The sequence below is a fragment of the Pelecanus crispus genome, chromosome 12 (genome assembly GCF_030463565.1).
Source record: "Pelecanus crispus isolate bPelCri1 chromosome 12, bPelCri1.pri, whole genome shotgun sequence".
NCBI lineage: Eukaryota > Metazoa > Chordata > Aves > Pelecaniformes > Pelecanidae > Pelecanus > Pelecanus crispus.
Window position 1 is genome coordinate 20,996,084 of NC_134654.1, and position 13,197 is coordinate 21,009,280.

Below are 13,197 nucleotides of genomic sequence, written 5' to 3' on the forward strand. Positions count from 1 at the left end.
CCTGCTGGCGCGGGAAGAGATGCCGGTCCCCAGCAGAGAGCCGCTGCTTTGGGGTCTCGTTGGAGGGGCTGAAGTGTCCGAATGCAGCAGCCCCCTCCCCAGGGCTGGGCAGTGAATGGGTCTGGGGCCACTGCTGGGATGTGTCTGCAAATCCCTCCTCTTCCTCCTCCTCCACATGCGGTGACTCCTAAAATGCTGCAGGCGGTGGGAAAAGAGGAGGTAGGGCTTCCAGAGTGAAATCTTCAGATGAAATCTTGGCCTTTTCCAGCCAGCGGGAATGCTGCCCGGACTTCTGTCCAGATGGGAATTCACTCTCCGTCTTCTGAGCGCCTACCTCAAAACCGCGTTGTTTGGCTTGCGCCAGTCGCTCTCCTGCAAGACTCAGCCTTTGCACGAGATGTCAGCAGTGATATAGTGCAGGCATCGCTGCTGTTTTGCTAAAGCTGGAGAGGACTTGGTATCAGAAATGCCTTACCAGAGAAGAAAGGTAGAGACACGCAACAGCCCGTGCATGGTCACGTCCCGAGAGGAAGAGGAAGGTAACCTTGATCTCTGCTGCATGCCTGCAGGAAGAGATCTCACATGCGGGCTCCCATTTTGGCTCTGTCTGGGCCCTAAATTTCATTTATTCAGGCAAAACTCCCACCCTTTGCAGCGGGGAGTTTTGCCAGAGTAAATACAGTGGATCTGGGCCTTTGCCTCATTTCATTTCACTGTAGGCGGATTGATTGCTCCGTGGGGAAACCCATGCTCGAGTCATGCATCCCTCCCTTCTCCTTGTTGCCCAATGCACAGACGCAAGTCTCTGAACTCCTTCAGGGTTTGGGACGGTTCAGCAGGATCCTACGTCCCTTTCCACCCTGTAACCACACGGGAGTAGCTCAGGAGGATGCGTGTGGTGTTCGGGCTTTGCTTCTGGTTGTGCCGCTGTTTTTGCTTAATTCACCTCTGCCCCGAGAGCTGGGATTCTGATACGCAGCTTTATGGAGGGTTTTGAGGGCTCCTGTAGATGCGATGCAGTTGGGAAGTGCTACCCAGGCCTCTTCTTCCTGCTGCTTGCTTTTATCCTGGTTGGAAACTCCATAAATCCTCATGGTTTAGGGCATAAAGCAAATTCTGACCTATTTAAGATGGGAGCAATCCCCCCGGGGCATTGGACCAGAGTTTGTTCTGTGTTGCCAATAATTTGGGGTGTAAACTGGAATGATTAGGAAATGTGCACTATGCCAGCTCTGGATCACTGATTTTTTTTTGCTGCAAACGAAGGGCAGAATGTGGTGTGTGGTGAGTTTAGATGGATAGATAGCACTTGGCAATTTAAACAGCCTTTCTGTGTTCCCTTGAGTTATTTCTCCTGTCACAGTGTTCCTCTTTTTAATTAGGATTTTTTAAATATAGTTATGGTGGAGTATTTTACAGCGTGTGGAAAAAAATGTAACAGAATAATATAATGATGTTAGAGACTATGATTTGCCATTAAATATTATACAGACATCGCTCTGGGTTGTCTTTCCTTTAAATACCAAACCGCTATAGTTGTCCCATTCTCTCGTGTTTATTTTTCTGTGTCCTGTACATCTGGCGTAAAATAACACAGATTTTGTTTTCCAAGTGTGTCCAAGGGAATTGTGCCAAATACACATTTTTATTGCTTGACTGCAAAATGAGCGGAAGAATCCTAAAATCCAATAACAATATTGTCAATCCTGGGCAATTCAAAACAATGAATTGTCTCTGTTTGTCTTCTACCTCGGTCCTCGGCTTAGCAATAACAAAGATGAACAGATTAGGCACTTTTTCCTTAGTGTTTTCAGCTTTTAGAGTATAAATTTCCAAGGTTTTCTATGTGACAAGGAGGTCTAGAGCTTCCCACGCATGCTGGCGCTCACATCGGCACCTTTTTTAAATGAAGGCAGTTTCTTAATACCAGATATTGGCTGGAACTAGGAGAAGAACACTATTGGGCAAGTCTTAGTTTGTGCGAGGTGGCAATGCTTCAGCTGGGCGCTTTGGTGGAAGCCGAGTGGATGTCTCCTACTGACTTTAATAGGAGAGGAATCAGGACTGTTTGTTATAACCATTTCTTAAAAGGGAAACTTACAGCTTATTGAAAAAGCGGATATGAAAAGCACAAACTTGCTCTTTTCTTGCCAAGAACCATACAGATTATGTCACTGCATTTATTTAAATCTGGTTTCCATTATGCAGTTTTTCTGCTTTCCCCCCCTACACCCTATCTGGTTCTCAGACACTCAGACAGGGCTGGGCTGCAAACCCTGCAGGACAAAACTCAAACCCATATAAAAAGATATAATTTAAGGTGAAAAAAGATATAATTTAGGGTAATATATGCTCTTTATATTTGTATATTATTGATATACAGTTGTCAGTTATTGATATGAGGAGCCCTTCAAAACAGTTTTTTAGTTTTGCAGGCCTTCTGTTTTTAATTAAATTATGCAGTTGTTAATTTTTTAAGAGTTCCTCCTGCCTGCGCACCTGGATCCTTATGGTAGCTCTGCAAATGCCACAGATATTTTTCTGTTCCCAGATTCCGTCCCTCCCTCCCTCCAGACAGACAGACAGACAGACAGGGTCCTGACTTGTTTATAGGGCGACTGGTTAAACCTTCCAGTTCAACACTCTCCCATATAAAGGGGTAATCTTAGGATGTGATTGATTCCCGCATGGAGAGCAGCCAATATCGGGCTCAAAAATCCGTTTGCAAGTGTGTGAAACATGAAATGTGCATCAAATGTGAAATAAAAAATTGTTGGCAATGGAGCAAGCATCTTTGCTGTTTAAAGGGCTAAGCCTCCTTTTATGTGCAGCACTACCACATATGTGGGATGATTTTTATTCTGCTCTGCCAAACATCTGAATTCTGCCCATACTACCTACTGAAAGTCCAATTTTGTCTCCATTTCACTTAATTCGGGGCTTTTCCCTGGGAGATCCTGCCAGTGTTAAAATCACTTGCGGTTGCATGGGATGTGCAAACAGCCCCTTCTTGCATGCAAAACTGGACAGCCTCCTAGGGAAAATGTTTTATCCGCTAGTAAGCTGGCCAGGAAGTGTCTTCAGGATAAAAAATGAAGTGCAAACCACAGCAAAATACAGCATTTTAAAACAAAACATCTATGTGAAAACTGCCAGGGTGCTCTGTGAACTCCTCCCCATGAAGCGCCGCTATGCTGGAGCACCCTTGCGAGCAGAAAAGCCAGAAAAACTGCTGCCAAGTTCAGGCAGGCTCTAAATAACTTAAATAATTTTATTATATATGGTCAGCGGGACATGTAATGGGATGATTAATGGGTTTATAAACATGCTGGAGAGCTCCCCGAAAAAGGAGACTGGCTCTTTGGAGTACCTCTACTCTTATGTATTAGAAAACTGAGGAAGCTTAATAAAACCTAAGCTGGCTTGAGCTCAGTAAATTAATACTGATTATAAATAGTGGCAGGAGTGGGGTCTGGAGGCCGTGGGTCTCCTCAGGGATGGTCAGGCTGGGGATAGTGGCACCCAACAGCGGGTGGACCTGCTGCCCCTGGGCTTTGGGGGGGCGATGGAACTGGTAAGTGAGGGTTGGGGACCTGGTTTGGGGCAGAGCGGGGTTGGAAGCACCCTTCAAATCGGGCAGTCCCCGGTCCGCCCGCCGGCCGCCGTGACGCGTCATGGCGGCCGGCGGGCGGACCGGGGACTACCACTCCCAGCATGCACCGCGCGTCCCGTCCCGTCCCGTCATGCCTCGCTCCTGCCGCCACGCCCAGCGCCTCCCTGCCGCGCAGGCGCAGAGTGCGCTCGGCGCTGGGAGGCGGCGGCCATGGCGCTGAACAGGAACCACTCGGAGGGTGGCGGCGTCATCGTTAACAACAGCGAGAAGTGAGGTGCTATCCCCTTCTCCCCTCCTCCGGCCGCAGTCGCCGGGGGGTAGCGGGATGCTGTGTCCCCCGCTTCCTTTCCCCTCAGGTGGAGCGGTTGTGTGGGGAGGGGAGAGGGGTGTCGCGGGGCCTGGGGGCGTAAGGGTGGTGGTTTAACCCTCTCGGTGCCGGTGCGGTTGGGCTCGTCCTCCCCTTTTCTCCGTAGGGGGGTAGGGGCTGTACGTATCCCCCTGCCCTTGGGTCTCCCCGGGGGGAGCTCTACTGGGCCTCAGCCGCGGGCATCCCCCCGCACCGCTCCCCTCTGCCGCCTGCCTGCCCCCCTGCCTGCTGCTGGCTCTTACTGCTGTCCCCAGCCTCTCCCTCGAGTGCTCAGTGCGGGCTGGCAGAGCTCAGCCCCCAGCCAGGTGATTCTGGCCTGCACCCAAGCCTCATCCTTCTCTCGCCAGCCGGTGCTGCTGGAGAGCTGGGATGCTGCACCTGCAGTGTGCCTCTGTTCAAGAGCTGCCCGCTTGGGAAGCCCTAGGCCATCTGCCCGGTTTCGTTTGCTGGGTTTCTTGTGCACACACCCCCTCCATGTGTTCGGGAAGCAGCAACAGTGTTGGAAAAAGGTGCTGGGATATAACCATGGAAACAGAAAGCCTCCACAGAGCTGCTTCTGTCTGCATGGCAATGGGCTGTTCTCACCCTCTGTGTCTGCCAGCATGCTTCAGTTCTGACGTGGCAGTCACCTGCTTCTGGGACAAAGGAGTAGTTCATTCTTCAGGGCTTCTTTCCATGAGGTCGGTTAAACATCGGTGTAGGAATTCTGTGCCTGACTTCCATTTGGGATGTGACCTTCTTAGGAGAATTTAGTAAGATCAACTCGGGGGCTTAAATTTGCATTCACTGAAACAAACTGCGGCAGCTTAATGTGTTACTCTTCCCAGTTGTCACCCTGCCTTGGATCAGGGGTTACCTCTCATGCTGCAGCCCAGGCTGCTTGTGGTGCTTGATTCAGCTGATAGGCTGTACCCTGAACAGAGCTGCTGGCCCCTGTGCCCTTCTGGAGCTTTTGCTGGAGGGACAGGTACTTGCCAGCAGAAGGGAAAGGCAACTGACTGATGATGGTAATATGTAAGCTGCCAAAGATAAAGGTGGTGGAGGTTTCTCCAGCTTTAGGGATTAGAGTCCCTAATGTGGGTGCTGTTATGCTAATACAAGTTACCCGCTGCATCCATGCAAGGGTATTGCACTGGTTTTAATCAGGTCAGTTTCTAACTGAGAATTAAGGAGTCAGTGCAGACAACACAAGTTAATGAATTATAGTGGCAAGAAAGGGGAGTTCCTCTTGATCACATTTTTGTGACAGAGATGCTTAAGCTGTGGTTAGACCTTCAAGAGCTGTGTTGCATAAGCCAGCCTGAGCAGTTCCTGCTTCAGCAGTCCTTCCTCTGTTGTGTTACTTGTGGTGAACCAAATTAGGGAAGTGATCCAGCAGAAATGTAACACAACTTAAAATACATATCTCTGTGTCTTGAGATCTTCGTCAGTTCAATTGACTAGATTCACTGCCCGGCTCCACAGACAGCGGTAGCTGTGCCAGCGCTCTGAGGAGGGAACACAAGGCTGAGAACAAGCAGCCAGTACTACTTAAGTTGCTACTGCCAACAAAAAAAAAAAAGCAAGCCAGACTGATTTTGTCTGCTGAGCATTGGCCTGAGGTTAAAGGCAATTTTGGTAGGTAGTAAACTTCTATGCATATTGCACTTCTGCCTTGAGCTGTAACACAGTGTCTCTTCTCTTGTCTTGTTTGCAGTGTTTTGATGACCTATGATCATATAGAAATTACCTTCAGTGATATCGAACCTATGCCAGATGCCTTCAAAGGGACCAAGAAAGGGAGTGTTTTCTTGACTCCCTACCGAGTAAGTAGTAAAAGGCTTTATCTTGTGTAAGGAGATAAGGGCTCTTTGCAATTCTGTATTTAAATGTCCTCAATGCATGGAAGTCAGGATAATCTACTACCCCTTGAAGTATGGCTCATCCTTTCCCTCTGGGGAGCATTATGAATTCATTACATATCCTATCTATTTGTCAAAAGATAATAAATCTGATTAGTTCTTATACAGGCAGCTGTTTAGTCCATCAAGCATCTTCAGGATTGGAAATTGGCAATGGTCTGGAAATGCTGAATGCAACAGCACAGCTACTAAATCATAGCTGTGTGGAGCAGCGAGTTCTCTGGAAGCTGGGAGGAGTATTATCTGAGCAAGGGTAGTCTTCCTGGAAGGCTTTATTGCCTTGAGGCTTCAGTTTACCCTTGTGGCTGTTCTGTGTAGCTTTTGGCTTGCAGAACTGATGAGGAGCTTGAGATGTGGGAGGGAGTTTCAGGCCATCGAAAAGTTTCTTCAGATAATAAATCGGGGCTGTTTCCTGTTCGTTTTAAATACGCTTTGTAATGTTATTTTCTTTTCAGGTTATCTTTGTATCAAAGGGAAAGGATGCTATGCAGTCTTTCATGATGCCCTTTTATTTGTTGAAAGATTGTGAGATTAAGCAGCCTGTCTTTGGAGCAAATTATATCAAGGGTACAGTGAAAGCAGAGGCAGGAGGTATGTATGGTACAGATGTATGTTGTGTATCTTAGTTCAACTACACAATTCATAGCAAAGTAAGGATCCAGTGTAACCAAAACTGGATGCTGACCAAATGGGTTTTTACAGTACTGCTAAAATGTGTTTGTTTCTTTGAAATTAGCAGCTAAAAATATTCCCCTTATCTGCTCGCTGTACAGTTCCAATGAACAGATCTGTTCTGCAACTGATCTCATTCCTGCCCTCTGTGCAAAATACTAAGTTCAATCAGCCAAGTGATCTCACTGAGTAAACATCAGAGCAGAGTGAGCAAGAGTGAGGATGTCATTTTGTTTTGGTCACTTGGGGTCACCTCTTAATTCTGCATCCGGGTCCTCCTATGCCAAAGAATTGTGATCCTTTCTGGATCTGTTTGGGTTTTCAGGTGAAGATCTCCAGAGCACTGTTCTCCATCATCAACTTCTTGTGCAATTCAGGGAAAGGCATGTTATTGCTATAGTGCATCTTAGCAGTAAAAATGACACCTGGAAGAGAATGGACTGTCTTGAAATTAGGGAGTTTTCAAGGGGCACTTTCATATTATGTTCGGTGAGAAGGTTGTAGTAGACGTTTATGCTTCCCCTTTTTACCAGAGGCACATAGTTCAGTGAACTCTTTCATCCCCAGCTTGATTTAGTCTGCTAGTTGTGGTACTGAAATCACAGTGCAGTGCTGTCCTGGTTTCAGCTGGGATAGAGTTAATTTTCTTCCTAGTAGCAGGCATAGTGCTGTGTTTTGGATTTAGTATGAGAACAATGTTGATAACACGCTGATGTTTTAGTTGTTGCTAAGTACTGCCTATGCTAGTCAAGGACTTCTCAGCTTCCCATGCTCTGCCAGGCGCACAAGAAACTGGGAGGGGGCACAGCCAGAATAGTTGATCCAAACTGCCCAAAGGGCTATTCCATACCATATGATGTCCTGCTCAGTATAGAAACTGGGGGGGGTTGGCTGGGGGGAGCAATCGCTGCTTGGGAACTGGCTGGATATCGGTCAGTGGGTGGTGAGCAATTGCATTGTGCATCATTTGCTTTGTATATAATAATAATAATAATTGTTATTATATTATTATTATCATTACTATTTTACTTTATTTCAATTATTAAACTGTTCTTATCTCAACCCAGGAGTGTTTCTCACTCTTACTCCTCTGATTCTCTCCCCCATCCCACCAGGGCGGGGGGAGTGAGCGAACGGTTGTGTGGTGCTTAGTTGCTGGCTGGGGCTAAACCACGACAAGTGCCTAGGAGACTTCAGTCTACAATCCTGAAATCAGCATTGTAGCTTCTGTGTGGGAGCAAAGTGGGACTATCCAGTGCAAGAGGAAGCTGGAGCAGTAATGACAAACTCTGTAAACTGTGTGAAAGGCAAACAGCTTTAGCTAAATCTTTGTGAGTTTTCCCCAGAGGCTGTCTCCTTTAATGAGGATGTTGCTTTAACAGCCATGAGAGTCTGGTTTAGCTCAAAAGGCTCTTTAATCTACATGTCCCTGTTTCAGCACTGACACAGCTTCTGCTTTGATGCATTGTTGGGAGTCTGGGTTGTGCATGTTTTTCTTTTTTAGTCTGTAATACGAGATGTCACTAATTTCTTTTTATTATTATTATCCTGACTTGAAATATCTTCCATGGGCTCTAATGGATTTATGGGGACCGTGTTTTTCATTAAGCTCTTAGCTTCATTGGGCACTCAAACTCCCAAACTAATTTATAGCTGACAGTTAGGTGTAGTTGCAAAGGCTTTTTAGCAAACGGGATTAACAAAATCCCTGTCTTCTGCACTAATCTTATACAAAGCTAGAGCAAATCCAGTGCTTCTGATAGCTTGGTCTGTTGGCAGCTGGTGTGGTAATAGCCGCAACTTCAGTAAGCTTTTGAAGGTCTCCCTCACTGATGTTTCTTCAGGTGTCTCGACCTGAAAATACCCCAATGTGAATTTTTCTGATAATAGGGTAATTCCACCACTTCATCTGCATTTTTTTTCTTGGATTTTTGGTATAAGCTCTTTAAAGAATTATGTACAGGGCATCTGTAGATAAAGCATGGAAGGTAAATAGCATCGAAACAGCTTCTCCTTGCTTCTGAATTCTGTCTGTCTTCTGTGCAGGCGGCTGGGAAGGATCCGCCACGTTCAAGATGACCTTTTCAGCTGGGGGTGCTATCGAGTTTGGGCAGCGCATGCTGCAAGTGGCATCACAAGGTATGAGAGCCTGGCAGTGTCTGCCAAACAGTTTTGTGGTTTCAGGAGGCCTTGCCTTCGTCTCACAGCAAGGGTGGTTTTAGGTTGCAACAGGTTGGATTCAAATCCATGCAAGTTTCAGGCTGTATCTGGAACTTGCTTGCATTAAAAAACACTTTTTTTTTTCTCATCTAATGAACAGCAGATTTATTGTCATGGAGCTTGTTTATTGTTCAGATAAGGATTTTTTACGTTTGTTGGAGGTCTTTGCCTACATCTGATGCAGGCTTGATGTTTTAATGAGGTCGGCTTTATCTTTACTTTTCCAGTGTCCAGAGGTGAAATACCCAATGGAGCTTATGGCTATTCCTATATGCCAAATGGATCCTATGCTTTTGCACCAGCTGCAGCTAACGGGGGCTATCCATACCCACCACCTCCTCCTGGTAAGTCTGGGAATTGAGGATGGGGATTATTCCAGTTAGCAAGAGATAAAAGAGCGAAAAAGGGGAAGAAACACAAATTTTACATAGTCTTTTAGTTTGGATCTGATGCTTTCTGCAGCTTTTGTTTCTGAACGTAAGCTTAGTTACTTGCCTTGGCTTGTTTTGGCTGTATGCTGTGACCCACCCAAAGGGGTTAAGTCTTCTGCTGTGCTATTGCCTTCCCTGACAGAGTTTTATCCTGGACCTCCTGTGGTGGATGGAGGCATGGGGTACATGCAGCTTCCACCCCCACCATACCCGGGGCCCATGGAACCCCCTGTCAGTGGTCCAGACCTGCCTGCCACTCCTGCAGGTAAGAAGTGTGTTCAGGTGAATTAGCTCAGAATGTTTTTGTTACCTGTGAAACAGACATTCTTTCTTGTCTGTTATCTCTTGGGCAACTTAGGGTCAACTTAGAAGCTCCACTTAGAAGTTAAAATTGTTTAGGAGAGGGATTAGGGAGCTCCCCTAATCTCCAGCCGTATATATCTATCTCAGTCTGGAGGCCAGCCTGATTCTCTCCAGGGTGGATACCATTAGTGGGTATTTTGCAGCTGGATTTGTTCTTGTTGTGGCAGAAAAAATACAGTTTGTGATTCTCCTATTGTGGTAATCTTGCTCTGTTAGATGAATAAAAAGAAATTGATGGTGAAATACATTTCTAGTCCATTTTAGTTAGCAAATGTGACTTTGCTGGTATTTGCTCCCCCCTCCCCCATTTCGCTCTAATCTGGTTACTTTTGCTTAAACAATATGGAACAGAGGAATAGATAATGGAAAGGAGCTGGGGAAAAGTCAGTCTCGTTTTCACTCATTTGGGATTTATCAAAATTATTTTGAACATGGTCTTAAAAGGTTGGAGGCGGGAGGGAGGGGGACAAAAAAACCCAAAATCAAACAAATGAAAAAAAGAAAAAAACCCAACCAAAAACCAAACCGAGCTTTTGTGGTTGGACACAACCACAGATCTCTCACAGATAAATTCTTATCCAGACAAATATCCTTAACTTCTCTCATTTGTTTGAATAAACAACCATTATCTTTGAACTATTATTTGGAAAGTGGCACTGATCCAGCTGGTTGTACAAGATTTTTGTATTCTGCAGAAGTAGAGAATCTGGATTATCTTCATAAACTACCATCTTTAAACTATGAATCCCCTGAGCTGCTATAAATTTGTGCTGATTTTTGTTTCCTCTTGTGTTTTCCCTCCCAAGAAGGATGGTTGACTGCCTTTTTAAGGGGTATTGTCTGTATTTAGGCAAAACAGCCGTTAGCATGTATTTGTTGGCTAACAGGCAAGTCCCAGGTGACATTTCCAAACTAAGTCTTGGCACAGTTTCAATTCTGACTTGACAATCCTGTGGCAACCGAATCTTTAGTGCTTGGAAGAGATAATGCTCAATTGTTGTGTTTGTTGTAGCTATTTTGCAACTCAAGCATTGGTCAAATAGTGCTCTGTTAGTAACACTTGATGGCCAAGAATATGTGGAGGTTTTGTCTGATTGTAAAAGTTCTCTGTGTATTGCCAAATTTGTGACTTCTTTTCCTGTGACAGCTGAAGCGAAGGCTGCCGAAGCTGCCGCCAGTGCTTACTACAGCCCAGTCAACCCACATAACGTCTATATGCCCACGGTGAGTTCCTGTATCATTCTGGTATTGCAATGTGAGCCTAAGTGTGTATTCAGCAGTTCTTTTTCTCCGTGACACAGCAAAGTTTGTCTGAATTGATTTTGGTTTTTTATCATTGTTGGTTTGTTTGGGTTTTGGTGGATTTTTTTTTTTTTTTTGTTAGCCATGAATTGATATTCTTTCATTGTCTTTATTTTAGGACCAGCCACCCCCTCCTCCGTATTTCCCACCAGAGGACAAGAAAAACCAATAAGCTAACAGAGAACTTCTCCACAACTCATTGCTTTCTTACTTCCCATTTTGGCAGAATCTTGGGGCATGGTCCATAGCACTGAGGAGTAGAGCCTTCCCCCAAGGCACATAGCTTTCACGGACTTCAGTGGTAGATATGTGCAGAGCAAGGGGAAAGATTTCAGCAGCCTGGGTTACTTCGTAGAGCTCCAAGGGTTTGCTGTCCTACCACAATATTCCCTTCTACCTGTGCACGGCATTGCTAGAACTGGAGGTTCTCTTCATCTGTGATTGTTTCCCTTAGGTCTGTTTCTTTTGAGACTTAAATTATACCTCTTCAGAGTAAGGAACTGCTCCAAACTGATAATTAACATGCTTATAACATGGATGCCAGGCTTCTGGTAGGGTTTTGAATTTACCTTAGTGTGCAGCCAAGAGCATCTCTGGACACAGGGATGTCTCTGGGTATCCTCTCAACCCAGAGTATCACATCCAACTTTTCCCTCTGCTAGTGAGAAAGGGCTTCAAAGGGAACCTTTGGGATCTCAAAGGAAATAGATCTTTCTTACATTTTTGAGATATCTAATAAACTTTCTTGGGGTTTTTTTTTTTTTTTCAGCTAAGTCATTCCTGATAATAATCATAGCAAAAAATCTGGTAGCCCTCCAAATTTCCCTGCTGTGCACTGTGTATGGTGATGCTGACAAGCTTCCCTTCTTAAGAAAACATACTACCCTTTACAGGGTTGATGAGTAGCATCTAACTAGTTACAGATCATATGGGAACACTAACTTTCTGTTTTCTCTTTTTTTCCAGTTAGATATGTGGGCTTGAGATCACTAAGTCCTGAATACTCTCTTTATAATGCACTTTTTTTTTTTTTTTTCTCTGCTGTAATGCGAGTTACACTTTTTGGCCAGTGAAGCATCTCACCGCTGTGATTTAACTGGTGAATTAATAGATAATGGGGAGTGAATAGTTGCTTTACTTCTGCCCTGGAAGCACTTGAGAGAATATGCAAAATGTTGGAATAAGCTGCTAGGTATAACTGAGCTGCTCATTTGACTGTTGTTTAATGCTGTTAGTGTTCTTGGATCAGCTGTGAATTTACTTCCCAGTAACTTGAACATGTGCTCCTTGGACTGAGGGTTCAAACATTTTCTTTTCATAGCATTGATTCATCGATCTCATTAGCAACGACTCCAGTATGCACCTCTGCAGGACTGATCAATAACCCAGTTGTAAAACTTTGTACAAAGCTTTGCACGAGTCAGACTTCACTGACTTCTGACAGTGTCTGTGAGAGAGAAAATCCTTCCCAGCAAGTGTGAAGAAAGATTGTGTGCTAGGGAACTGCTGAGACTTGCTGCATGCAGCCTGCTTGGAGAGAAAAAAGGTCCACCTCTTGTTTTCTTTTTGTTTGAATCTAGCTGATTAATCAAATCGCTACTGTCTGCACTGACTTTTCTAGAATTGCTACTGCAGTGATGTAAAGAAATGGTTATTTTAAAAAAAAAAATATTTATTTTGAAAATGTTTGATTAATATATTAATGTGAAATGACTTTTGAATGCAGATTTGTTTTGCCAAGACTGTGAAGTAAAGAGAAATCAGCTCAGAAATTATGGTGTTTGTGCATTTGTGTGTGAGTGGGCAAACTTGATGGTGACTTAGTAGCTTTGGATGGGGAGAGAGAGAATTAAACAGCAGCAAAAGCACTTGGATTTTGTTCTTGGCTGTTTATTGGTGATGTTAGTTGCTTGATTTCTCTTGACTAACTTTGTGAAGTGAAAGTAAGATGTTAAAATCTTTTAACAAATGCCCATTTCGCAATTCCTGCTGTAAACCGGTCAGGTGGCTCCTTAACACTTTACCCAGATGCGTTACCCAGATGGTTTTTCCAGACCGGTTGTCCCTGTAAAAGTTGTAACCTACTGTTAGAAGAAGTAGTCGAGGGACGCAGCATAGTTGTTGCCTCTAAAATCTGTCTCTAATTAGAAGCAATCCATAATTTTATCTTTTTTAAAAAAAAAAAAAAGTGTGCTGAGATGCCTGGGTAGTTCTGCTCAGTTAGGTCTGAACTCTCTAAGGTGGTGTGGTCCACCTGGTAGCTTTTCTCCCTGAAAAAATGGGGAGTTGTTACTCTGACAGCATGAAGAGCTCCTCCCAGGTGTACTC

The 13,197-nt window shown here is 44.8% G+C and overlaps 1 protein-coding gene across 4 annotated transcripts; it reads left to right on the top strand.

Moving 5' to 3' along the window:
• Positions 1 to 3,815: 3,815 nt before the first annotated feature.
• WBP2 (WW domain binding protein 2) lies at positions 3,816 to 12,663 on the top strand. Of its 4 annotated transcripts, none has more exons than XM_075719765.1 (8): positions 3,816 to 3,882; positions 5,677 to 5,785; positions 6,337 to 6,472; positions 8,600 to 8,692; positions 9,001 to 9,117; positions 9,347 to 9,469; positions 10,715 to 10,791; positions 10,988 to 12,663. In XM_075719765.1, exons 1-8 carry the CDS (start codon positions 3,824 to 3,826, stop codon positions 11,039 to 11,041), a joined length of 768 nt encoding a protein of 255 aa, XP_075575880.1. In that variant the 5' UTR covers positions 3,816 to 3,823; the 3' UTR covers positions 11,042 to 12,663. The 4 variants fall into 4 exon arrangements, with proteins under 4 accessions (XP_075575880.1, XP_075575882.1, XP_075575881.1 ...); XM_075719766.1 differs by having other exon boundaries at positions 3,859 to 3,887; XM_075719764.1 differs by lacking the exon at positions 3,816 to 3,882 and adding an exon at positions 4,271 to 4,660.
• Positions 12,664 to 13,197: the final 534 nt, after the last annotated feature.